A 26,883-nucleotide genomic window follows, 5' to 3' on the forward strand; every position below is an offset into this window, starting at 1 on the left:
GACATTATGAAAACCCGGAAGTTTATAGCAGTGATAATAGACTCTAAATGCCAAGTAATGATGCTGTTTCTCTCTAATAAGTAAACGGTGGAGTAAGTTGGCAGTTAGACCAGGTATGCAAATAAAAAGCAAAGAATAAAACAAAAACCGAAAACAATTGTTGATGTCTTGGTTATATTTCTACATGAAGAATATTAGCTTGTTTATTGCCCCACTGTACATTTAATTTGAGAAAGTACTAAAGTGTTTCAAAACGAACGTGGGTAAAAGTCTACAAGATAACCCCGAAGGTAGTATTGCACAATTTTGAAAAAAGAGTTCTGCAAAAATGATTTATAAAATAAAGAAATATAATTGTGTCTGCGTCCCTTATATCGTGCGAACAGGGACCTCTTCAATATAATAGAATGGAGGCAAATTAGTATTAGCTTCCTAACCTTTTATCATATATTAATCAATTATTATTTCATTTGCTACTTGAAAATTCAAATCTGAAAAAAATAACTGGTTGTGCAAGACATATATGTACAGTAAAAAGAACTGTACAATGCTTTAGATTGGTGGACTGATTTAAACTTACAGAACACACGCAACGCATTACTTACTTAGCCCTGTTCATTAGAGGCGGGTAACCCAGCATTACACAGTAATACGTGTTTCCACGAGATAATTCACTGAGTCTTTTGCGCTTAGTTACGTAATTATGGCGTTATTCTATACTAATTTCGTCGTGTTTGCGTTTAATTTCTAACGTTACAATTTCTTTACGCTTAAGGACATGGTATTTCGCGGGAGAATTTTCATCTTTAAACCTGAAATATCAAAAAAAAAAAAGTTTTTTTTTATCTCGAGTTCTCTTCCGTTCTTGTTTTCCGGAAGATAAATATAGCGTTTCGTTTATCACAACGCCCTAAAGTACCATTTTAATATCGATATGACGTAAGCAGATAAAATTACAAGTCTGTATGACTCATTCATATCCATATTAACGAGAAATCTGAGATTGTCCTCTTTAGTTTTTCCTGTTAATGAACGCTATCGATTGCATTCTTTATGATAGCTTCAGGTTTTCAACTTTATGACAAAACTATGTGAATACCAATAACGGTAAGCTTACAGAGTCATTTTAGACAATATTGATACATTGAGCATGAATTGATTGGTATACGTACATCTGCCGCTCTGATGCTCAAATTGAGATTCCAGTTTTGGTGATACATTACATTAGGATCAACCACGGTGCCATGATTATAGAATAGCCTTCTCTGACAAATATATTAGGATCAACCACGGTGCCATGATTATAGAACAACCTTTTCTGACAAATACATAAGGATCAACCATGATTCCATGATTATAGAATAGCCTTCTCTGACAAATACATAAGGATCAACCAGGGTGTCATGATTATAGAATAGCCTTCTCTGACAAATACATAAGGATCAACCATGATTCCATGATTATAGAATAGCCTTCTCTGACAAATACATAAGGATCAACCATGATTCCTTGATTATAGAACAACCTTCTCTGACAAATATATTAGGATCAACCAGGGTGTCATGATTATAGAATAGCATTCTCTGACAAATACATAAGGATCAAGCATGATTCCTTGATTATAGAACAACCTTTTCTGACAAATATATTAGGATCAACCAGGGTGTCATGATTATAGAACAGCCTTCTCTGACAAATACATAAGAATCAACCATGATTTAGAAAACATTACAGCAGAGCAGTGCGTGTGGTTCTTGCAGAGCAGGAAGTTTAGAAAAAAATCCATAAATGAATTTAAGTGACAAGAAAATCGGCCGCATTTTTTACATATGTCCACGTGTTTTTCATTATTACGATAAAGATTGGCTGACGGAGACACGCTTCGCATACGTTTCAAATTTTAACTCCTAACATTATAAACAGGAAACACGAACCATGCGAAGTTTTCCGGAGATTATTCTGTAGGTAGTCAACACTATTCCGGTCACTACTTTATAAAGAACACGGTAAGCTGGTAGCATGAATAGTGAGGGGTTTCAGCATTTTAGCTCTGTTTTCTCATCAATATAAGGAGAGCAAATTATTTTGAATCAACTTTTAAGTCATATTTCACATATAATGTAATTGATTCGCAATTTGAGACAGATTCTAAACGTTTTGAAAGATGAAAAGGTTGGATTGCTTTCATTTGGCTCCGGTTCAGCATATCAAAATAATATGTAACCTATTTAACCGTAGTCCTTAGATGTTGTGGTGTACAGCATGTGATATCACTATTGAGATTATAATACTCTCAGAACACACGATACAGTGTCGACTCGCGTCAGTACGTGGCTGGCCTACTTATGATACGGTATAGTGATACGGTGTTGTGAGCGTACCCTTGGTGACTAGGTATTATGTAAGCACTTAAACATGTTGAATTGTTTGGAGCTGGATCTAATGATACTCTTAATCAAAGGGTTTTATGTGCAAGTGCTCTCCTGGAATATCATCTATCATGAAACATACATTCTTCATCCAAGTATTGGGAGAAAATTCCGTTTAGGTATGCTCAAAATGATTAATGTTTGGAGCGCAGTCATACTCTTCAATCAAAGGCAAAAACAAAATACTATTCAAACAAAAACCCGATTGAAAATACCCTTTAGACAGTTGGCTTTTCAGAGTTTAGCTATTGTGCTTATGTGTATGCACTCTACTGATACCTCAGATGGCGTATAGACGTGAATCAAGGATGCAAATATTCTGAGACAGGTTCGTGCTCTTTATGACTAAACCAACAGACCGTTAATTCCCATGTGTCGTTGATAAATCCCGGAAGACATCGTTAATCTCCGCTAGACGTAACAAACCTCATCTGCTTTATAAGAATTTAAAGAAAGAAGCTGTCATGACGTAATGAACATCATCTTGTTTTACATGTTTAAAATTTGGAATTTGTATTTGATATTTCATTTGAAATTTGACAGAAGCTCATTTGAAAAGCTATCGGCGTTTGAGCTTGTCAGATTACACACGTCACACCATGCATGGAATAACAAAGATGCCAAAGTCAGAAGTGGAAGGCGGGTGTAGCTGCCAGCATTCATATTATTACTTTCAAAACATCTTAAATGTTCAACAAAGGCAGACGGTGAAATGTGCTGAGACAGACAATACCAATCATTGAGTCATCCGACCATTATTATGGTTTCCTTTTGATGTGACAAATCCTATAATACATATCATACGACAAACGATTTACTGTGCTCCCAAAACCCCCAAAGATTACAGATCTAAGTTCCCCTTCCCCTTGTGGTCTGCTCTGACTCGACATCAGCTGGCGAGGTACAGCGATTACAGCACTTCCGAATGGGCTAGGCCACACCAACTACATATTCGTTTCCTCAAATTATTAGAGAAAAGTAACGTTTTGCAATAAAACAATGTTAATATTTCTTTTGAAATGACCAAGTAGCAGAACTATTACTTATAGAGATAAATAAGAACAAACGTCGGCTGGCATGATGTGGGAATCCTTGTTTCCATTCATATATAGACAAAAGTTCAAGACAAATGACGCTTAGTCAGTCCCCTTATTGCCCTGGTCTTATGTCGCAGTGTGAAAAGTCGCGTGCAGGATCTTCCCACGTGCTGCGCACGCGATGAGTTTTTCTGCTCAAAGAAAACAGTTTTTTTTTTCTCCCTTCGCTTTTCACATCTGGTTGTCACGGTGACTTAATCAGTGTTATGATTGGTCTGTTGGTTTCCTTCTAGTTTTTTTAAGATTAAGTGGAACAAGATATTACTATAACAGATTTCCTATACAGTCGTTATCTTGTAGACGCGATACAGTAATGAGAAATCGTTTTTTTTGACTTGGAGCTCAGTAAATATTACATATTGTTCTGGTTCGGTGCATTGATGAACTTCATTTGGTACGTTATATACACAAAGGTAAAGACCATGTGATGGAGACATGGATAATGTTATATACTTCTAACTAGGTGATGTACAAAAAATATTATTAAATTAAAATTTGCGAGACTGGATCTTAATCTCTTTTTTGTTTACTATATAACTTCTGAAAGGATAACTTGAAGAAAAAAATGTGGGAACAGCATTCGACTGAAAAACACGATTTCCTTGTATTTATACCATATTTCATGATATATATTTCTATAACAGACGATGACGTCATTTGATTTCATTTGCGTCATTACATTTAAATGTCTGATTGACAGCAGGTAGTGTCCGCGGTCTCGTGACAAAAAAACCATTCCAGTATTGATAGTTATATTAACGTGCCATAAAATTCCGATACAAATGTTTGCACGTGATCGATTAGTCCTGGTGATGAACCGTACTAATACCATAGCCCGTAACAGGCTGATCACGTACACCTCTGATCGTTACACGGGACAGTGCAAACCTTGATGACGTCATCAAAGGATTATTGCGATCGTTGGTGTCGTTATAATCCATGTAATGACACATAATCATGATGGATCACGCATCACGATCAACACTCTCGCGAGAAGGAACTTGGAGGGGCCAGAAAGGTGAATTATGCACATAACCGCATGCTAAACATATTTCGGTTTCAATCATTACTTACATAATACTAGATCGACTCACGGGAGTTGCAAGCAAGCATTGGGTGAAGTTTTTAAGCTGAGAAGGAAATCTCGGGAAGTATGAGATTTCAGGGGAAGTGGAGTATCAGGGAAACTTCAATTTATGATTTGAGTCCCTCTGTATAATGATACTTAGGAATTAAACTCCTCCGTGGTATGGCTTCTTTATGCTGTTAGTAGTCGTATTCCAGAGACAACGGATGCTTCTATAAAATCTTTGCTGTATTATTACGATCTTCGGTTTTATTAACACCCCTTAGGAGCCCATATATTTTACACTGGGCTATCACTTGCATCGGCGGGATTGACAACTTTAATCGATTCAAATGAATTATATTATGCTGTTGAATAGCCGCCACCTTTGATCTTGGTCGTAATACGCATGCATATGCAAATGACCTGGCCGTGCGGTGTTTTCTACCCTGCCCATTGTCGTCTAATCAGGCGCCTATTCCACGTGGTTTAATAAAGCCGCGGTATATTGTTTAACCATTTGATATGCTGATATCTCGCAGGCATTGCACATGTCCATACACTCTAACGTTTGCGTAGTGCTAGTACAGTAAACAACGTTTCTATTCAGATGAATGTCTAACGAGGAGGGGCTGTATTCAATTCGGCTTCAGTTGATAATCATACATAAATATGCTTTTCGTGGCTGACGTATTATTCTCATAAATTGTCGAGTGCCGTGGTGGCGAAGGCCTTGTTCAATGTTTTCAATATTGTTACATGTAATTGCGAAGATATTTCAGAGTAACTCTCGCTTTGATAGAATTAGGATTGATATGGATTGATAATTGTTTTCACACTTGATATCGTGTCAGAATCGTGTCAGAAAATGTAGCTAAACTACCATTTATGATATTTCCCGGTATAATTCTGGGTTGATATAATTTGTGTTTGCGTGGGATGTTATACCGTGTCATTTTTGTAGGATGGCGCTAAACTTTAATTTTCCCAGCTAGCGTCTTTAGGACTCTGAAGCTGACATTGGCCCTCTTTGTTAGAAGTTTATTCCTGATGTTATCGTTTGCCTGACTAGCCCGGAAAGACCAGATCTAGAACCCAGTATGAAAAGGTACCCAATGAAATGACAGAGGGTGCATTTCTTGAAGAACTCAAAACTACGTTTAATTATACCATAATCTCAATTCTTATTGACATACTCAACTTCAGTGAGAAACTTCTTGTCCAGAGGTATGACCATGTAACAGTTATATCAAATATCGTCTAGAGTAACATTACGGTAATTTGACAGACAGACATGGCAACTATTCCCTTGGAACGACTGACGAATTAGAGGTCATCGGTCATGATAATAACTTTGTACATACCGAGCGGTTTACTACAGGGATCTACAATGTTGCAGTCTGCACGTAACAGTGCAGTTTTGCCCATCCTCGGTTTGTTTTATCACATGGCGGTGGTTAAACGTGCACGTTGGGAATCCATCCTTACTGTCATAAATCTCGTTCCAACAACACTCCATGCGTGATGTGTCTGTGGCAAGTACTGTGAGGAGAGCAATGCGTCATATAGCAATATCACTGCAGTTGGTTAATGCACTTTTGGCGAGGTCTGGTGATTTTTCTGACTAGACAGTTTTAACAATAACAGAAAATATGCTTAGTATATTTAAAACGGGAAGGTATGTCCATGTCATTTATGACGTCACTGAACCCCGCACTACTTTATCCTCGATATCCAGGGGCTACACAGAGAGCGAAATTGAGCGTAACCCCTGGATATCGAGGATGGCACTACCCTGGTTCGCCAGAGTTGAGTAATACAGGTGATGAGCATCGTCAGTATTTAGGGAAACATTTTGGTTTATGTCAGATATAAAAAGACTCCGTCGCGACAGTGTACAACCTTCCAGTTGCCAAATTTGTGTTGACGCCGTTAGCTCAAGCCGTTATTAAGAAATCGAGCATTTAAATTGTTTAAGCAGACATAAGCATTTTACCCGATGAAAATGTATGTGAGGGTACAATCGAAACAGTATTATAAATATCTAGGAAGAGCGAATATCATCTATTTGTTGTCGGTGATAACGGATCTTCGGACACAGTAAACTAACAACATTTTGTTAATAGTAATAATTATCCAGTAACGGTGTTTGACGAACTGCGTTTATCGTCTAATTAACACAGAATCATAACGTTATTATCGATATTAAAGTGTAACGTTTATGTCGTTGTCTTGGAAGCTTGTTCCCGTGTGAGAGCTACTATGGAGTGACTTTAGGAGCGATGTCTGGTATCGCTTAGAATGTCGTAATTGTGAGTGGAGAAACCATCATCAAAACGTAATGAGAAAATATGTCATGGAACTAAATGGCCAGAATGTTTCGTTTTTGCACACATGTGTCCAAAGTATCAATTTCAAACAGAAAAAAATCCTAAACGTTCAGATTGGTTCGAAACAAAAACTACCACCGAAAACATGAGACGTTGTTATTCATTTAAAGGGATGTAAATTCAATACGGAAGTAGCTTTTGTGCATGTCATAATTTGAGCTTTTGATCATGGAAGCTGAAACGGTATAGCATGTTAATGACATTCTGTAGAGAAAATTAGACTAGATTAACTTTTATATCCCTGATTTACAGAGAATTATTGGAGTGATAATTGATTGAAGAATTACATTATCCTATTATTAAGTTAGGACCATGGTCATACTAAACGTTGGCTGTTTCATGTCTAGAAAAGCTACAACTAGTTGTGCTTTGTTTCATTGTTAACGGTCGGACAACGGTACCATGTAGCATGGCATACTGTATGTAGCTTGAGATAGGTTAAAGTGGTTGATAATGATATAAGATATTTAAACGAAACTTTAACTGTATTGTATTGCATATAGCAAAATAACAAGGCACAACCTTAGAATGAATTGGAAAATATTTTATGTAGTAAAATGATATAGTTCAATAATCCAAGGTATACAAAGTATATTACAGAGACTTGATTCAAAGAGTTTGTATAGCACTATTTTTGTTACGGAATCAATCCAATCCGGACTTGGTGAATGGAGAAGTATTACAGATTTGTCGATTCTGCTGAATGCCTCTCTTTACTAAAACCCCACACTATAACGTGTCCTTGTTAGCCCGAGAGAAGACACGATCGATTGATTGTCAGTCTCTAAAAACAAATTTTGTTATTGTTTTTCAGAATCTTAGATATCCACGTGCTGAATGAATTCTAAATCACACAGACGAAACACTCCATTGTCTTTTTCAATGACGCGCTTGAATAATTGATCATTTTCATGCAAGACAGCGCTTTGACGGGACAAATAAACAAATGAAAACGTTTGTGAAATCGAATTTTCTACATTTGGAAAAAGTATTTTGACATCAGATATGATAATCTTATGAAACTCAATTAACATTTCACAAATTATGAATGTTCTGGTATTGAGAAAGATAAGAGTGTAGAATATGTGTTTATTGATATTGTTAGTGCTGAGAAATCGATATTTACTCCGTGCCTGGAAGCATTTAATTTCATATCAACAAAATGTTTGTAATATATGTTTGTAAAAAACCGACCCGTCATAACTAAATTACATCTTATATGAATACAGTGAAACGACTATAAAGATGATTAAAATTAAAACAACTTTACCATTAGAAACACTGAACACCTACATTAGCCTAATACATCGTATTGGCTGATTGTCCGTTGTGAGAGAACTTACAATCATAGGGAGCAGCAGGCAAAAGTGAGGTAACGATAAATTACAAAACATAACGTATTGTCAGCTTGAAAAAGTTAAAACATGTCAAACTGGTATCTATCAACGATGAAACATCTTTTAATACAATTTACTTCCAAAAGACGTGAAAACATTTGTTGGAACTTACAACAATTGACATTATGAAAGGAACTGGAACTTGGAATTCTCCTTCATTTTATTTAAACTGGATTTTAACTTGATGCTCACTAAACTTTAAACAAAAGGCTGTAATAATATGGCCGCTCACAGAAAAACCAGACCATTTCAATAATTTTGTAAGTCGAACAACTGGTAACAACATGCTGGGATCAGGCGTGCGTTTTTAATTAGTTCTGAAGCAGCTAAAGATTATAATGTAAGACCTCTGAATTAAAGCGACGCATTCGGCGATTTTACGAAAACAGGATAATATTATTATGTTTTATATTTTTCTTATTTACTAATGAGAAGTAGTTTTGTATTCAAGTTTTTCTGACACATGATTTCTGCACAAACTGATTGTAGAAATGATATTTTAAGAGTGAATTGACTGACAGTAGAAATGATACTTTAAGAGTGAATTGACTGACAGTAGAAGTGATATTTTAAGAGTGAATTGACTGACAGAAGAAATAATACTTTAAGGGTGAATTGACTGACAGTAGAAATGATATTTTAAGAGTGAATTGAATGACAGTAGAAAAGATATTTTAAGAGTGAATTGACTGACAGTAGAAATGATATTTTAAGAGTGAATTGACTGACAGAAGAAATGATACTTTAAGAGTGAATTGACTGACAGTAGAAATGATACTTTAAAGAGTGAATTGACTGACAGTAGAAATGATATTTTAAGAGTGAATTGACTGACAGAAGAAATGATACTTTTAAGAGTGAATTGACTGACAGTAGAAGTGATACTTTAAGAGTGAATTGACTGACAGTAGAAATTATACTTTAAGAGTGAATTGACTGACAGTAGAAATGATACTTTAAGAGTGAATTGACTGACAGTAGAAGTGATATTTTAAGAGTAAATTACAATATAGAATTGGTATTTTTATCTCCATTATTCGGCTGTAACTGTGTTCTAATATTTCTCTTTATATTGGGAAATTAAATCTCTCGCAAAAATTATCAGCTATACAGTATGCGTTTTTACTGTCATAAATACGACTAAACCTTTAACAGTACTACATACAGGTTACGCTTTCTAACTGAAATACGTACCTGTTAAATAAAATCCATATAACCAAAACAATTGCATTAAATGAATTGATCAGCAAAGAAAAAATGTATTTAATACGATTCTGTTTTGAATTTCGCGCTATTACATATACCATTACTAATGCATCGTCATCAATAGTCCATTTTGATTGCCAGGATTGTAATAATGATAGACACCAGCCACGTGAGGTGTGTTATGTAACACTTGTCAGAAACATATATCGATTTCCTGTCATTTGATTAAGTACTCTATAGAAATGTATTATTGGCGTATCTCTGCAGAATGGCGATATAAAAAGGGAAACAATAGCACAGTAAGACTGTGAGACGACATAGCGCATTTACCAGAGGACATAACACAGACGTGCTGCGTCGATAAATGGGAAGGAACACTAACTAATGCATTATGAAGTTGCTTTTCATCAAATAAACAACGAAAACAAAATGACAATAACGTTTCAATTTTAAATAATTTCCGAGGGAAGGAAGCGCGATTAATAGCTTTTCCCGTTACATTACAGGGTGCGTTTTAATGCTACATTGTATTTAGATGTCGCGTGGTTATAATTTGTCATACTTAAAGCAATACCTCCTCCGAGCTGTATGTGTTTATATTATCTTACAATTAAAGCACCACATTCTCGGAGCTAGAGATAATGACTACTGTATATATTTAATATTTAAAAAAACCCACCAATATTCTCATGACTTGAAGTGATTATATCATATACCAATTATTATATTTCAAGTGGTTGTATACCATTTAAAGCAACATATTTTCCAGTTCTATCGTATACTATGCCAATCAACATTAATGAATACCATCTTATATCTAAAGTGAATTTTACTATATCAAACAACACCTTCTCAGAACAAGAAGTGATTAAACATCATATACAATTTTTCAAAAGTACACATCTTACATTTAAAGTGTTATTTACTTTTTAAAGCAATGCATTATCAGAACTAAAGTTGGTCGTTTCACGTAATAGTTGAAGCAATCAAAACTAGCGCCAAAGATCTAAATTATATTATGTTCCTTTAACATCCATATTTATTAAATACGGGAAGGTTTCGTTCAGCTACCAGGACGCGTGTGTTCTTTCTAACAGCTGTTTTGATTGGTATAATGTGATGCTAATTTGTTGCCAAGGTTACAGAGAACGAGCACGTTGGTGTTTATTATAACTGCAACTGAAAGTATATTCCTCTGAATCAAATCATTAAAAGGTTATTAGAATCAGCACCAGAAGTAAATCAACAGTAAACTTAAGAAACAGCAAGAGAATACCGAAGGGTCAACAAAACCGTAACTTAAACTCGAATTCGATAAAACCAGGAAAAATATGAAATAAAGGAAAGCTTTACATGGAAATCACTGAAACGTTCAAGGAGAATAGAAGGAGATGAAATAATATAACAAACACATCCATATTTAAAAAGAACATTGCTGCTGCCATCTTAATTGGACTGGTAAGCGTCATTGTTTATTAATTAACAACACATTCATCAGAAACGTTCGCACAATGCAGCAGAATCACAGTTTTTAACACGAGTGTCAATCGTAATCTCTCGTGAAACACTACCGCCCACATCGCGCGTCCGGCAACGAAAAATACGCTTGATCAGAGACAGACAGCAACATGTTCACGGTCCACCTAATCAGAGGCTGGTTAGCTTGTGTCGTGTAATTGATGACGGTTTCGTATTTAGATCCATTGGTACAATAATACCATATCACTTATTGTTTAGTTTCTATAAACAATGTACAGTTTCGTAAAAGGATTTAAAAAAGATCAGAACCTGATACAAAATTCTGCCGATAAAGATAATTTTGAACTTTCCAAAATAGTTTACGAAGCTGTCAGAGACTCAGATAGGCGGTCTAGACAGGATTATGAAATATTGACGAGACTTTGATGCTATCGCAGCAGGGTGTTTTGTTTTTGCATGGCGTTGCTCTTTCTGCAGCTGTTTTGTTTCCTAGATGCAGTAGTTTGTTGGTTGTTTATAGTTTTGGGGTCTGTTTGTACAGGGGTTATCTTCCCGTCCCGATCACAACATATCGCCTTTGATAATGGCCCGAGGGGATGCTGGGAGCCGGGGTTTAGTTGGGAGGTACAGGGAACTACGTATACGTGCCATGCATATGGTCTGTTTTATCTGCATACTGTTAAACAGATTCAGTAAAACAGGTTCGATACGCCTGCAACTGTTAATGTATTCTAATTTTACGACTTAAGCAGACTTTCGTTTCGTTAGGTTTTTGTTGTTGTTGCTCATCAGATGTTCAGATTGTTTTTGGATGTGTCAGAGAAGACACAGTACATTTATAAATCCGTAAAATCATCTACCTTTCTGACACGTCAACACCGACCAGCGGCTTTAGGAATTATATAAGTCTACGATGTATTTAGAAGACAGTTTACCATGTGTTGAAATACGAACACAGCTGTACAGTTGGTTGATCTCGATATTTTCGCATGTGGAGGTTTCTTTAACCATTAACGCTGCCTTCTATGGTGTCTCTCGGTGCTCATCTGCATAATTACGACAACTAAATCGTTTGCAACCGAATCGAATTTTGAAACATTGACAGACAAGAATGTTGTTTGCATGGTAACACATGCACGACTTTTGTTTGATTTCTTTGCACGTGTGTAACCATATCAGACGTGATTTTGGCACGATGTGATAACCAGCAGCGTTCAAATTTAAGATTGAATTAAAACACGTTTATTGCATAGGAACATTTTAATTTTGATTGCGGTGCTATTACAACAAGGAAGGTATGGTGTACTTGTTGACCACAGTTTGGTTGTGTAGGTTGTCGAAGTTCACGGAGAAATATAGAAGCTGTTGATGTTGTAAACACTTTGTAACGTGTGTCTGGCGCACAGTTGGACTTAAAGTGCAGTAGGTGCACCAATAATGATGTAATTCTGAAAAAGTTTGCACCGGGCAGCACAAACTGTTTACTTTAGGCAGGACAGAATGGGATTAGACTGTCTGAAAATCATTCCCAAAGCTGAAAAAAATACCGTCATATTCGATATTGGAGTACCCTTTGTGTGAAATATTGCGAAAACACATGCGAGAAGAAGACACGCATTGGCCTTTTGGTTTGGGATTATTTCTACATACAAACTTAGTATCCGTATATACGGAGTGTGGTTTAAAATATCTCAATGCATTACCACACACGAGAAGTTTACGTTTAAAACAAGGTTGTGTTGTTTGGGCATATGTTGAGCAGACTCTGAAGATGCTATCCGAAAAACGCATGATTCTCATATATTACATCAGCTGAGTGCTCTTTTTAGAGAACGCATACTTAATTATCTGTTGTGGATGTTTACCTGGAAGAGAGTTTGACACTTGGTAAATCTAGACAGACATCAAACTTTGATTATATTTTGTAGTTATTTGCCTTGAGGATTTCGATATTTAATGTGAACAAACATTCAACAGTCTAATTAAGGTTGCATCAGATCTTGATCTTTGTGACAACTTGTTGTGTTTGTGGCCCTTTGTAATTGGTTGTTCATGAAATTGAAAACAGTTTCTGCTCTATTGTGAATTCTACCTAACTAAGATTTGCACAGGGTTTCCATTGTTTACGAGTTCGGGAGTACCAGAACTTACAGAGGTACGATGAAAGCTCGTGCGAAGACATTGTTTTGACGAAACGATCTACGCTTACGCAGAAGAATTAACTTCAGATTACATTAAGCCACCATTTACAGCCTGATTGTCTACATTGTGTTTTATCGTCTGCTAACGTCTTTTCATCCATATGGAAGATTTTGTATTCGGAGGGGTGTTTCCCTGTTGGGAGGAGGAAGGTGGTGGGGAGGAGTGTTTATGGGCGACGGAAAAGGGGGTGGTTAAGAATGGCCACACAAACTCTGACATTGACGTCGGGCCGTCCCCCGGGATGGAATGTGTGGTGGGTGTCACTTCTCCCTTTTAAATCATGTTATTTTAACTATATATACATTTTGTATATATGAATTCATCAATAAGTGGCGGATCGGTAATGGTTTCGAAGGAGTTTATCTTTCCATGCATTCAATCTGTCACTTTTCCGTGAAATGCATTGGATTTTGAAACTATCCTAAAATCTCTTTTTTTCCCACAGATTGAAATTTCCCTAATCACAAGAGTTTTTCCAAGATAAAGGTCTGCACTTTTGATATAATAGTATACATATCAAAACCCTATAGTTTATTCCAAGGTCCTTTCAACATCCCGTTTAAGATATGCACGTGTACATTTTGTCACTGTATCACTATATTTGATTAATGTTGAGGTAATAACGGATGGTTTTGACCCTGGCGTTAATGTTTGGTTATTTTTTTTCCAGATCCGTGGAAGCCTGTACAATCCTGGCTGGCAGTATGACGCCAAGGCTATCGAATTTAATCACCACCGAGATCTATGGGGGAAGCTGGAGAAGAAGAAGACGTCACTTGGTACATACAAGGTCAGTTGGTCCACACCATAACAACAGTGTTATTGAACATTCATATAAGACTTTTTAACGTCCGTGAATTGGAAAGAAAGTCTCGTATTTACCGACAGAAACAATCTTGCACTGATTTTTTAATGACCCACAAAACAAACACAAGTTTACGAAACATATTTATTGATATTTAAGAAATGCAACATATTTTTATTACGACAACGAGACTATCTCTGTCCTTCTTATACATGTCAGTATACGTAAGTTGTATATTTGCAGTAGTTGCTATTGACAGTATGAATAACGAATGCTAAATTAAACACTAATAATAAAAACTAAATAATATACAACATTTATATAGCGCCCTATATAATTAGTAAAATTACTCGAAAGCGCTTTACAACATATGGATAATAGTAATAGTTATAATTGTGAAACAAAAACAAAGGCTTACCATCACTTTCATACATTAAAGCAAGCAATATGCATATAATTGAACAAATAAAGGGTGGTATTTACATGACGTCTTTGCAAGGATTTTAAAATGCAGACGTGAATAGGTGAGTTTTGATGTCCCTCTAAATACTATATCACACACACATCGTACCGTACTGCACATTCCCTCTATCATATAACACATAACAGCACGAATTGTTTTACAAACATGAATTCTTTTTCATCCGTCTTCTATTCTAATGAACACATGTCTAAACATCTGTCGTCTAAGTGAGTAAGACAATATGCAGTGTTGGTAAATATTCATGTACCTTGTGGTAAAATGGTCGACATGACCTAGATACAAAGTGTTCTGAACCGTTTTCCCAATTGTCGTAAATAATGGAAATGCCTCTTTAAATATATTTACTGTAACAGACACAGTTCACACCCTTTACCCAGTTTTAAACACGGCACCGGAAGTGATTACGTGATATTTGTCAGGTTGTCACTGTCATTAGTTTATCCAATGCATTCGGAACTCACCATCTGGTAATATATAACGGCGCTACCTCTGGATGAGCCTTTGGTGTTATCGTTGCCACACATGTCATCACTTGTTTGAAGTTTTTTTTTTTTTTTGTGTACCACCGATGTTTCGGCAAAAACCGAGGCCGTTTACATCATTGTACACAACATCGGTGCCGCCTAGGATATTTTGTAGTGCAGGCCTCCGGGCAACGATCCTCACTTCAAAGCCGTAGCCGAAAACTTTTTATTACAAGAGAGGAATTCTCAAGCGATTGCTATCTTAAAGGGAATAACTGCACTCTCATATTTTTTTATTTTAAATTTTTCGCCATTTTGTTTTCCAAATAATTTTCAAACACTGAAACGGAATAGCACTTCGAGAGTAATGTGTACCTTCAGAACGAGCGACCTAACATTCGTATTACAGCACTGTTTTGTAAATTTGTGATTTTATAATTTCACTTAATTCATAATTTAATGTGCTTTCTCAAAGCATTGCATGCTTATTCATGATGCTGGCTATTTTTGTGAAAACAGTTTCGCTTCTTTCAAAAGCAGTTTATAGATCATGGATTCCACATGTTTATGCTGGTACCACGGGATTAGAAACATGCAATAATTTGATTCTTTATTCTACATTCCAGGATTTCGAGTCGTTGGGTGTGTTTGACGCCCAGTCTGTACTAGAACTACGACAGAAGAAGGAGGAAGACAAGCTCTATGAGAGATTCCACGAGGACAGGACCAAGATGGTCCAGCGGCTGGAGGATGAACTCAAGGTAAGTGGTAGTCCTATTCCTGGCATTCCAGTGCTGTTGTAATTAGTTTTATATCAAAACTTGATAAATGGTTGAATGACATCCATGTAAGTTGTTTTGCGTTTAAATAACACGTGTTAGTGACAGATGTCCGGTAACTTCGGTTAAAGTGTAAACTACAGTGATTGTCACACTTTTGCATCTAGAATAGACCCCTGTTTGTACATGTAGTATTACTGTCAAAACATTCCCCACGTGTTTCACACTGGTATTTCCGTAGTCCAATATGGTAGGAAGCATATTTGACTTGTTGGAAAACCACTTTACTTACATAACGCATCCGACAAGAAAAAATATGAATACTTCATCGTTTCTTCATTGATAAAGAAGATGCTCTTATCATCAGTAACATCCATGTTCACAAATACATTGGCGTGAACACCAAGCACCCCGTCAACCAGCACCATTGCACGGCGTTTGTTGGCGGTAGGCCTACTCTTTGGATGACGGCTATATAAGATAGTGCATTTTTTAATTCCTCATCAGACATGTAGTCTATAATAGTTATAGGATTGTTACATTTTTGTTTTTAACGTTCGATGATCTGGTGATTACGTAATATAAATGTAGATATAGAGGGTCAATGTAAACGTCTCCTGCATTGCAGTTTCGGCGCATCAGTGTCGATAATGCTGTGTAAATACTCACTCTAAAATAAAGATTTATAGGGAGTTCTGAGCAGATCAGGCAGCGGTCTCACTTAAATCAAACGATTAGGTTAAATCTAACTCACCGTTGTTGACGTCATACCATTAGTCTTCGACTACTATTGAAAAAATCTAATCAAAATGCTGCTTGCAACCCGGAACACCTGCAATTCAGAACAGCGCAGACGAGCATATGAGCTAGATTCTCTTTATTCGTGCTTTATAAGTGGTACAAACCATTTCCCAATGCATTCCTGACAAACGTAGACAGTGATAAATTATATTTTTTTGTCACCAAGCTATTTTCGACTTATATAAACAAAATTATCATTTTAGAGCAACGATATTTTTTTTCCCGAATTCGGCTATGCTTAAATGAATTTGAAGGAAGGTGCGGTATACATTTTAAGGTGATACGTCATTTCAAAACTGCGTGTTATTGTTTAATAAACGTTTCTAATTAATGAAAACATTTTAAAGTTCAAGTTTCAACCAGCTGCACTGTACCAGAAACTCCCATCATATTGCTAGTGTCCTCTTGGAAAAGCAAAAGGAGTTATGCATACAACAGATTAAAACACTGTTGTGTATTGTGTTATGTTACGCTCACCCATGATATAAACTATCTGTTCATTCACTATGTTTACACATCTGCAGAAAAAATCCTTGGTAAGTCTACCGTTGTTTTTACACAGTGTTACGTTAACAGGAGCACAAAGAACAATCCGTGGTGTATTTTATTTATAAGTAACTTATTAATTAAAAAGTCACAATGCTGTGTATTATTACACAAAAAGTACTCAATTTATTGTTTGCAAGCGTCTTAACTTTTTGTTTTGAAACGTTTTATTTTGAAATATCACGTGACTATACATACAGTTCCTGGTCAATACTTGAGTTACTCGACAAACTGACAAATCTAGTGATTACACTCGTTAGCTTTGATAAGATTAGGAGGATAATGATGTCTACTGACGCAGAATCTAGCCTCGTAGATAGTGTCAATAATTGGAGGTATCTGTGACGTCATACATATGTATCATTGTACCATATGCATGCTGTGCACATATGATATTGGCAATCATATGAAAGCAAATATTTGGATTGAAACGTAATCTGAATTAAATTGAAAAGTTTGGTATATTTTCTTTTATAACAAGTTATTCTTACTGAAATAAGTATTACGGGCCTTAGCTATGTTTTTGTGTACTTTCTTTAACATCCCATTAGCGTTACAGATGTTGCAATGCAGGACGTGAAAATGAATGTAAACGTCACGTGACCAGGATCTTTACATATTTACCTAATGCACAGGTGGACGCAATGTTATCGAAAAATTGTTTAGTGATTGTGACATTGCTGATATCATGTTTATTTCATCTATAAATGTATATGTAACATTTAAAACACATCTTATGTCGTAAATAAATATTAAAACTATATTATTGAAAAAAAACCAATTGGTATAAAGCGTACATGAGTTTAAAGTGATATTTTAAGTTAACTCTATCGTAAATGATAACGACATTTTCTCGTTCCCATCGATTAGGTTGTGCTGAAGTTAGTGTGTAGCATGTACTGTAATATGGATGACGATTCATGCGAACACTAAGTCGTGGACATGCGTATATGCGCCATGTGTTACAAGAAAATGTTTATGTACAATCTGCGTACATTAACTAAGTTAAATATTGAATTTTGTCCGTAAGACGCACGGTCTCAATTTCATATTTGGATAGACATGTTTTAATTGGTCTTTATTGTTAAACGATGAAAGAACAGTACATATCCATTGAATCATAGCCTTTTGAAATAAATCAAGGTATATATTTTACAGGTTGAGAAAGAGAAATCGGTACAAGAACTAGTGGCAGGTTTCGAGAAGAAGATCACATCAAAGAAGGACATTAAGACGGGCTTAGAAAAAGAGACCGAGAGACTCGAACAGCTTTACAAACGGAAGAAGGAAGAGCGCCTACGCTGTCTAATGGACAAACTCACCACCGAGGAGAAAAGTCAGGTGACCCGCCTGATCGAGAAACACAGCTCGGAAATGTTACTCATGATCGCCGAGAAATTCGTGACCATGACGGAAGTAAGTATTACACAATGAGTTGTACATATTAATGTACACAGGTGTCTTTGGTGTTGTCACCTTAAACTTTTAAATGTTTTGGAATTCGATAATATACACACCATTCAGTTGTGTGGACGTCAGTAAATTAACTAAACACAGATAAACCTGAATAATCTATATAAAGTAAACATTTTATATCCTGACTTGCAGCCCTTAATAATCAAATTACGTTTGCAGAGATTTACGAATATATTGCTCCTTTTCCGATAACGTTGCATAATGTTGATAAAATTAATTCTATTGCAAAATCCTTCTGCCAAACACGGTTATGTCAATTTTCCTAACAACAAAAACTTCATTACCTCATCAAATGTAAATAAAAGCACTGTTTTGTCTTTGCTCATTGCTAATCGGATAATCTCATATTGTCATAGCTCTTTGCTGATTGGTCACTGTTTCTCTGTCCAACCCGTATCGACAGAAACACTATTTTCTCATTGCTGCTTGGTCACTGTTTCTCTGTCCACCCCGTATCGACAGAAACATTATTTTCTCATTGCTGATTGGTCACTGTTTTTCTGTCCACCCCGTATCGACAGAAACACTCTTTTCTCATTGCTGATTGGTCACTATATTTCTGTCCACCCCGTATCGACAGAAACACTATTTTCTTATTGCTGCTTGGTCACTGTTTTTCTGTCCACCCAAGATCGACAGAAACATTGTTTTCTCTTTGCTGATTGGTCACTATTTTTTCTGTCCATCCCGTATCGACAGAAATGTTGTTTTTTCATTGCTGATTGGTCACTGTTTCTCTGTCCATCCCGTATCGACAGAGATATTGTTTTATCATTGCTGATTGGTCACTATTTCTCTGTCCACCCCGTATCGACAGAAATATTGTTTTTTCATTGCTGATTGGTCACTGTTTCTCTGTCCACCCTGTATCGACAGAAATGTTGTTTTTTCATTGCTGATTGGTCACTGTTTCTCTGTCCACCCCGTATCGACAGAAATATTGTTTTTTCATTGCTGATTGGTCACTGTTTCTCTGTCCACCCTGTATCGACAGAGATATTGTTTTATCGTTGCTGATTGGTCACTGTTTCTCTGTCCACCCAGTATCGACAGAGATATTGTTTTAGGTCACTGTTTCTCTGTCCCCCCCGTATCGACAGAGATATTGTTTTATCATTGCTGATTGGTCACTGTTTCTCTGTCCACCCCGTATCGACGGAAACATTGTTTTTTCATTACTGATTGGTCACTGTTTCTCAGTCCACCCCGTATCGACAGAAACACTCTTTTCGCATTGCTGATTGGTCACTGTTTCTCTGTCCACCCCGTATCGACAAAAATATTGTTTTTCATTGCTGATTGGTCACTGTTTCTCTGTCCACCCCGTATCGACAGAGATATTGTTTTATCATTGCTGATTGGTCACTGTTTCTATGTCCACCCCGTATCGACAAAAATATTGTTTTTTCATTGCTGATTGGTCACTGTTTCTCTGTCCAGTCCATACCGGATGCTGATACTACCACACTACAAACGGCGTCTATTGACCTTTCAAGACCGCCACCTGTTGCACCACCAGAGTTCCGAAGATCGCAATTATTCAAAAGTCCCGAGGAGTTCGAAGCGCTTGACAACCAAGTATTCGAGGTAAATATATGTTGAATATGGATATTACGACGACCTTCCGTTAAAATGAAATGTTTTAACGATAATGGAAGGCACCTTTCACATTTAAAAGATATATTTTATTCCTCATTGTGTCAGTTTTGTTTAAAAGCTTACATCACAAACTTTTACAAATATGACCAGACGATCATAAAAAATGACCGTCAAACGGAATTTGCCTATGTCCCTCACTAACGTTGAAGACGTGTTCATGATTTGTATAAAACTTGTAAAGAATTGTTCTGTCTAAGTTAACTTAAATCTTGCGATATTTGGCCTCAATTTGCGACAGCGTCACCTTATTAAAAAGAACATCCACTTGAAGATGAAAAAAACCTAAGAACGGATTTCACGCCGTCATATTTCCAATTTTGTCGTTGAAACTTCCGTCAACCTACTGTGACATTTATTAAATTTGGAACAAATTCATCAGGTCAAAGACTTCAAATACGTCATCAGTCAAACGCTTTAGTGACATGTTATTGAATTTGCAGTGAAGAATTTCACTTGGTTTAGATCAGAATTTAATTTGATTGGGGTTGCCCTTTTTGTTAATTGTTAACATCTGTTTCAATTACAAAACATTTATATTTTTTTGCATTGAATATTGTTTGGATCTCCCCGAGGATGGCCTGCTGCTTCGCTCGGAGTCTTTCGAGTATTTTTGTCAGACGGTCTCACTGTGAACGTAGGTGGGCAGATATATAACTACAGTGACACTCAGTCGAGGTCATCTCTCATGAACAGGATCAATAATAACCAGACAATTTGGTTTTTATTGGAGTTTCATATTTAATTCCGTCACGACGACGGAGGTATGTCATAAAACACAATTTACAACAGCATTGAAACAATACAGAAAAAAACATATCTGAACATTGTAATATCCGCCCGTTGACATCTATTTTTATAACATGAAGTCTCACTAGCATATGTCTATAAATAACTTATATAAAGAACAATACCAAAACATGGGAAGGTTCCATTAAGAAAGTCAGTGTTTGATATTACATGTAGATTATATTTTCAATGTTAAGCGTCTTACTGATATTATGAAATCATTTATTTTGTGGGGCCGCTATTCGATGATTTCTCGAGCATGCCTTAATCTAACAATTCATGTTTTACGAAAATTCCATGAAGAATGTGCACAACGACAATCCAAAAATGAAGGGTTTATGTCTACTGCAACGGTTTCTCATGCAATACTTTCCAATTTCATTGTCATATCATTGCAATGAAAAATTGTTTAAAGTAAAAATTTGAATACAGTAATCAATCAAGATGCATTTAAAGACAATAAAAGATTGTGAAGTTTCTACCGGAAATTACATCAATATTGTCAATATTTCCTGATATCTATTTCGGTTGATTTGTTTACATCGGGACCAGACACATTTCTCTGTTATAATATCTGTTTCGGTTGATTTGTTTACAGGGGGACCAGACATATTTCTCTGTTATGATATCTATTTCGGTTGATTTGTTTACAGGTGGCCCAGAAAGACTACTCTGCTTTTACCGACCTCGTCAAAGACCTCATCCAAAACTGCCAAACAGATCTGGAGAAATCAAGGTAATACAAAAAACACCGTATCGGGCATCAAGCTGTGTTGTTGTCAGCGTTCATAGTCTTCCAAATGATTTGTAAAATGAGATCTTGCCAGCATAGTGTTATCATTAACCATTAAATAGTCAGCATATTAGCAACACGTTTGATTATATTGCTACGCCGATGTTTTCAGTAAATCATATATTAACAATATACCTTACTCCAGATATCATGGTTGTAGATTTGTATATAACTATATGTTAGAGGATAATGCTGTCAATTACAGAAGTTTTACTTTAAGTGTTTATTACCAGGCACGAGATAACATAAAAACAAGACTTCACATTTCTCTGAATCAGGACCAGCCTGTAATGGGTTTCATGACATGTTAATTAAAATTTCTGATTAAATTTGTTGAAGCCGAATCGTACCAATGTTCTAAGTGTACTTATCCTAAGATTGATCAATTTAAGTCTGATAATGTTACTACACATCCCTGCTCTATGGCAGTATTTCTGGCTAAAAACCATATAACCACGTCCAGGTCGTCTGTGTCCCATGTTGTCTCTGCTGATGTGTAAGTATACTACTTCAGAGCAATTATTTCTTATGTAATGTTTACAGAGCTATATTCCGCTGGATTACGGTAAAAGATCTGAATAAGCTGGAGGTTGACGAGACGGTGAACCCAGAATCTCCAATGGGCCTACTTAGGGGGATCAAATACGGCACCGAGAGCTACCACGACCTCTTTAAACGTCTGTGCAGGTACAAATGATATTTTCATCAATAATATGCAGAGTAAAAACAGAAACGACCATGTTTTCTAATATTCATTTAACGGTATATGAAAACATATTTTTTAACAACCGAGACCGAACTGGTTGTGTGTACCCCTGTATCGTCAATATAACTAGTATCTTCACATGCACTACAATATACATGGATATACATTTTTCTCGTGTATGTATATATATATGTACGGTGTTATTACAGGGGAAAAGGTTTATAAACTTTTAGAAAATTCCGTAGTTAGTTAGGGCAATAACATATGTTTAAACTAAATTCTAAGGATAGGAAATATTGATGATGTTACAATGTAATAAAGGAAAGCATTATTTTCCTAGAGAATACTATTGGGTATCTTCCCATGTCCGGTTTACAAGTGGTTTCTATTAAAAATGTATATCTCATTAGACAGGGAAGTCTTATCGACGCTATCTTTAAATTATCATACTTCTAATCAATTATAGTTGACAAATCAATAATCGTTGCAGACAGTAATAAATATATATTACCTGTAATGAAAACATTACTTGGTAGGCACGGTAGTCTAGTGGTAGGACGCCGGGCTCGTGGCCGAAGTGTTCGAGTCACGGCACGGTGCTGTGTTGTATCTTTGAGCAAGATACTTTACTCCGCTTGTTCCAGTCTACTCAGCTGTAAATGAGTACGTGGTTGGGCAGTGCTAGAATAGTTGAATGCTAGCTGTTAGCGCCGAAATGGCAGCCCCGGCTGTATGCTCCCCAGGGAGTTAAGAAAGGTATTGGTTGGTTGCAAAGGCCCTATAAACACGGATAATAATTTGTGAACCGCTTTGAGACGACCTACGAACTAGGTTGTGATAAAGCGGTATATAAGAACCTCGAATTGTTATTACTATTATTATAATCTGATCGACATAGCACGTTAATTTATTGATTAAGGCATCCTCTTTCTACGTCCAACAATGATGGTAAAAGTGATTGAATGAACCCCATTAAATTTCAAGTATTACGATCTAATTGGTAGATGGAGTTATCTTCTTTTCTGACGAAAATATACTCTATTTATGTATTTAAGGAATGATTTTTATTTTTTCAACATTTATGAGGTCATAACAACAATGGGTTTATGGACATATTGAATGAATCGCGTTAGCGATTCATGTAAAATATGTCCAAAAACCCATTGTTGTTATGACCTCATAAATGTTGAAAAAATAAATATCATTCCTTATATTTACATTGACGAATCCTTTCAGTGGATCGATATAACAACGAATAAAACAAATAAACAGGGTTTGTTCCTGCTTATACACGGGTGCAACGCAGTGGCGAGAACAGTGTTTTTTCGCGGGGAAATGTGACACTATCGTGAGAGATCTTAGCAACCGTCAACAACAATAACACAACAAAATGTAGTTCCATATTCAATGTTTATTTGTAGCACAGGACACGTGAATACGTGGATATTTCACAAAGCACAGTTCAATAATATTTTAAGATGTAAGAATTAAGCATCTAGGTCGGTCGTTCCGAGTGAGTAGTTTTTGTAGTGTATTACTACGCAGTGTGATCAGGTTACTATCAGTTCCCACGTGCTGAGATTCTATGAACACCTGGGTTATGCATTTATGAATGTAATTTTTGTCAATGGGTCTAAGCATACAGAATGTAAATATATTATATTATGTCTGATGCAAGGGAAGATAACGCCACTTTATCAATAATCTGAATTTATCAAAGACTTGAACAGAGATTATATACATTACAATGGGAATAATAATTTATGTATATATTGAATTTTTATATAGTATAAAAAAATCTGATCTTTAAGCATTTGTTATGCAAACTGTATCCGAATTGGCTTTTAACAGTTCCGTGAATTAGTGAAGTTATTTCGAACCCTTATTCTCCTTGGTATAGTTATGTCAGTTGATATAGGAAATTCAGTCCACTATGAATTGACATTTATTTGACCTTGTCAATACATGTTATCCTCATGTATAACATGTCTTATTATCTCCAGGGTCTATTGTTTAAAAGATTTAAATTCAGAAGTAAAGTTATATGATTCGAAAAAGTCATTTACAAAGATCAAACAAAAAAATACTTTTACTATTTATAGATAGCACTGAAACATTACAATTTGAAAATATAAATAAAGCTGCTAGTGTTTTGTCACCAGTAATTGTATCATGGCAAAATATGACGTTTGATCGATTTCCAACTTATTTTATTTTACTGATTTCACTTCCTGGTATTTCTCACAAGTTTGACGTATCCTTCTCTCTTTGCAGTTATGCTGGGCTTCATTGTGAGGTCATCCAGGGTTTATCGAAAGGTGCCGGTTACAAGCCGGGCATGCGCATGGACAATGACAAGTTCCGGAACTCTTGGACAGCTGTATTTATTGAAGGATCCTGGTGCTTCATTAACTGTAACTGGGGAGCCAGGCATGTCAAAGGTCACGACAAGGACGAGAAAGACGTCATTACGGGTCTAGCTACGTTCTATTACAGATGTGACGAATTTTATTTTATCACAGATCCCGAGGACCATATTCACCAACATTTCCCGGATGATCCAAAGTGGCAGCTTCTGGAATGTCCAATTTCATTGACGGAGTTCATTAATTTGCCAATTGTCAAATCTCCTTTCTTCAACTACGGTCTGAAATTCGCCAATCATTATGACGGGACACAATACACAAGCAATGGTATTATAGTACTGCAACTTAAGATCCCCAACCTTCTTGGGTTTGGATACACATTAGACGCCAAAGATTCGGATATGGATCCTCATAAGCTAGAAGGACGTGTTATGCTCAGAATCATCGGTCACAAAGCTATTTTCACGGTTGCTCCTCCAAAAACTGGAAAATATTTTCTAACAATTTACGCAAAAGAAGACTGGCATTCCGAAACGTTACAAAGCGCATGCGCATTCAGAGTGAAGTGTCGGGAGAAACGTGAAAACATCCGAAGTCCGTTTCCGAAAGTTCCATTTTTCGGCCCGACTCCCAGTATGAGTCAGTATGGAATCGTACCACAAACTCACATAGACCCTCTCGTGGTCTTCAGTTACGATGACGTCATATTTCAATTCCAGATACAGAAGGATGTGAAGTTAACCCACACCCTCCAATACCACGGTCCCTTCCAAAGCGATATCACGGACTTCCAACGATACGTATTTGTCCGATATCGGGACGAGAAATCGATTTCATACCAAGTCCGTTGTCCAATCATGGGCAAGTTTGTTTTCAACATTTTCGGCGGGACGGTTACATCGCCGGAGGAGAATACCGGCCATCTTGAGTGCTTATTTCGCTACCTCCTAGACTGTAAGCATCCAGCCAAGGACAAACGTCCTCTTCCCAGGGCGTGTCATCGCTGGTTCCTTGGGAACATGCTGGAACCTGTTGTCGGAGACATTGACCCCGACAAGAGAGTGACGTTCCGAGTGCGAGCGCCACTGGCAATGGACGTCGCTATGCTAGTCGGGGATGCTTGGTTCCACTTCAAGGAGATTGCCGACAGCATCTGGGAAGGCAATGTGTACACGGGGAAAGGACAGTGTAAAGCCAAACTTTACGCCAAACTCACAAAGGAACGGGCAAGGTTTTCCCCTCTTGTAGAGTTCAATATTAAATAGACATTGTGAAAACGCCAAAGAAATTTGTAAATATCTATTTTGATTTAACGGTTTACGCCTCTTTTAGTTGTTAAATTAAGACGACGAGATAAACCGGGGGATATATAAAAAATACCTTTCACAGTTACTGATATTGCAGCTTGAGTCGTGTGATAGGGGCTCATTTAAAATCATAAGTATATAAGTGTTCTCTTTTGTAGGATTAAAGTGTTTTAGTGTTTCAGGTTTTATGTTCTCGTGGTAAGGGTTGACCTGAAGTATTTGTTTGGGCATTTACATCGGCTGCAGACCTGATTCCCGCTGTTGGTATTGAGCAAAACTGAAAGGTTATATTAGTGAAAAATATATCTTTCTATAGTGCTGAAGAGGTTGTCTCCCTTTGTTTTATGCATAGTTGGAGAGGTTATCTCCCCCGGTATATGTTTAACATCAAAATAATATAATCATATCAATGCAATCTACCGGAAGCAATCAAGTGAGGACCACCGTCTCCTAACAAACCCTGTTGTTATCGTTATTTATATTTATATATTTATATCGAACGAAGACACTTTGCGTTAACGTGAATGATTGGCAGCATTTCGTACAAACTTAGTGATGTTACAAGTGTTAGAACATTAAAATAAATGTTATTGTTTGAGAAAAAAAATGTGTTTCATTTATTTCTCTTTTTTTTGTTGGTTGTGA

General features: G+C 36.5%; 1 protein-coding gene across 3 annotated transcripts in view; it reads left to right on the forward strand.

The window, feature by feature from the left end:
- LOC110442735 (hillarin-like) overlaps positions 1 to 26,845 on the forward strand; it is a 78,579-nt gene extending 51,734 nt beyond the window's left edge. The window contains exons 1-8 of one of the 3 annotated variants that reach the window (XM_021486482.1): positions 11,687 to 13,519; positions 13,937 to 14,056; positions 15,646 to 15,780; positions 18,304 to 18,561; positions 20,062 to 20,208; positions 21,720 to 21,802; positions 22,403 to 22,546; positions 24,840 to 26,845. In XM_021486482.1, the coding sequence (XP_021342157.1) occupies positions 13,367 to 13,519; positions 13,937 to 14,056; positions 15,646 to 15,780; positions 18,304 to 18,561; positions 20,062 to 20,208; positions 21,720 to 21,802; positions 22,403 to 22,546; positions 24,840 to 26,196 (2,397 nt within the window). In that variant the 5' untranslated portion in view covers positions 11,687 to 13,366 and the 3' untranslated portion in view covers positions 26,197 to 26,845. Of the gene's footprint in view, positions 1 to 11,686; positions 13,520 to 13,936; positions 14,057 to 15,376; positions 15,438 to 15,645; positions 15,781 to 18,303; positions 18,562 to 20,061; positions 20,209 to 21,719; positions 21,803 to 22,402; positions 22,547 to 24,839 lie in introns of those variants that run through there. The other 2 variants (XM_021486480.1, XM_021486483.1) reach the window with 2 other exon arrangements.
- The last annotated feature ends 38 nt before the right edge of the window (positions 26,846 to 26,883 follow it).

The sequence above is a fragment of the Mizuhopecten yessoensis genome, unplaced genomic scaffold (genome assembly GCF_002113885.1).
Source record: "Mizuhopecten yessoensis strain PY_sf001 unplaced genomic scaffold, ASM211388v2 scaffold716295, whole genome shotgun sequence".
NCBI lineage: Eukaryota > Metazoa > Mollusca > Bivalvia > Pectinida > Pectinidae > Mizuhopecten > Mizuhopecten yessoensis.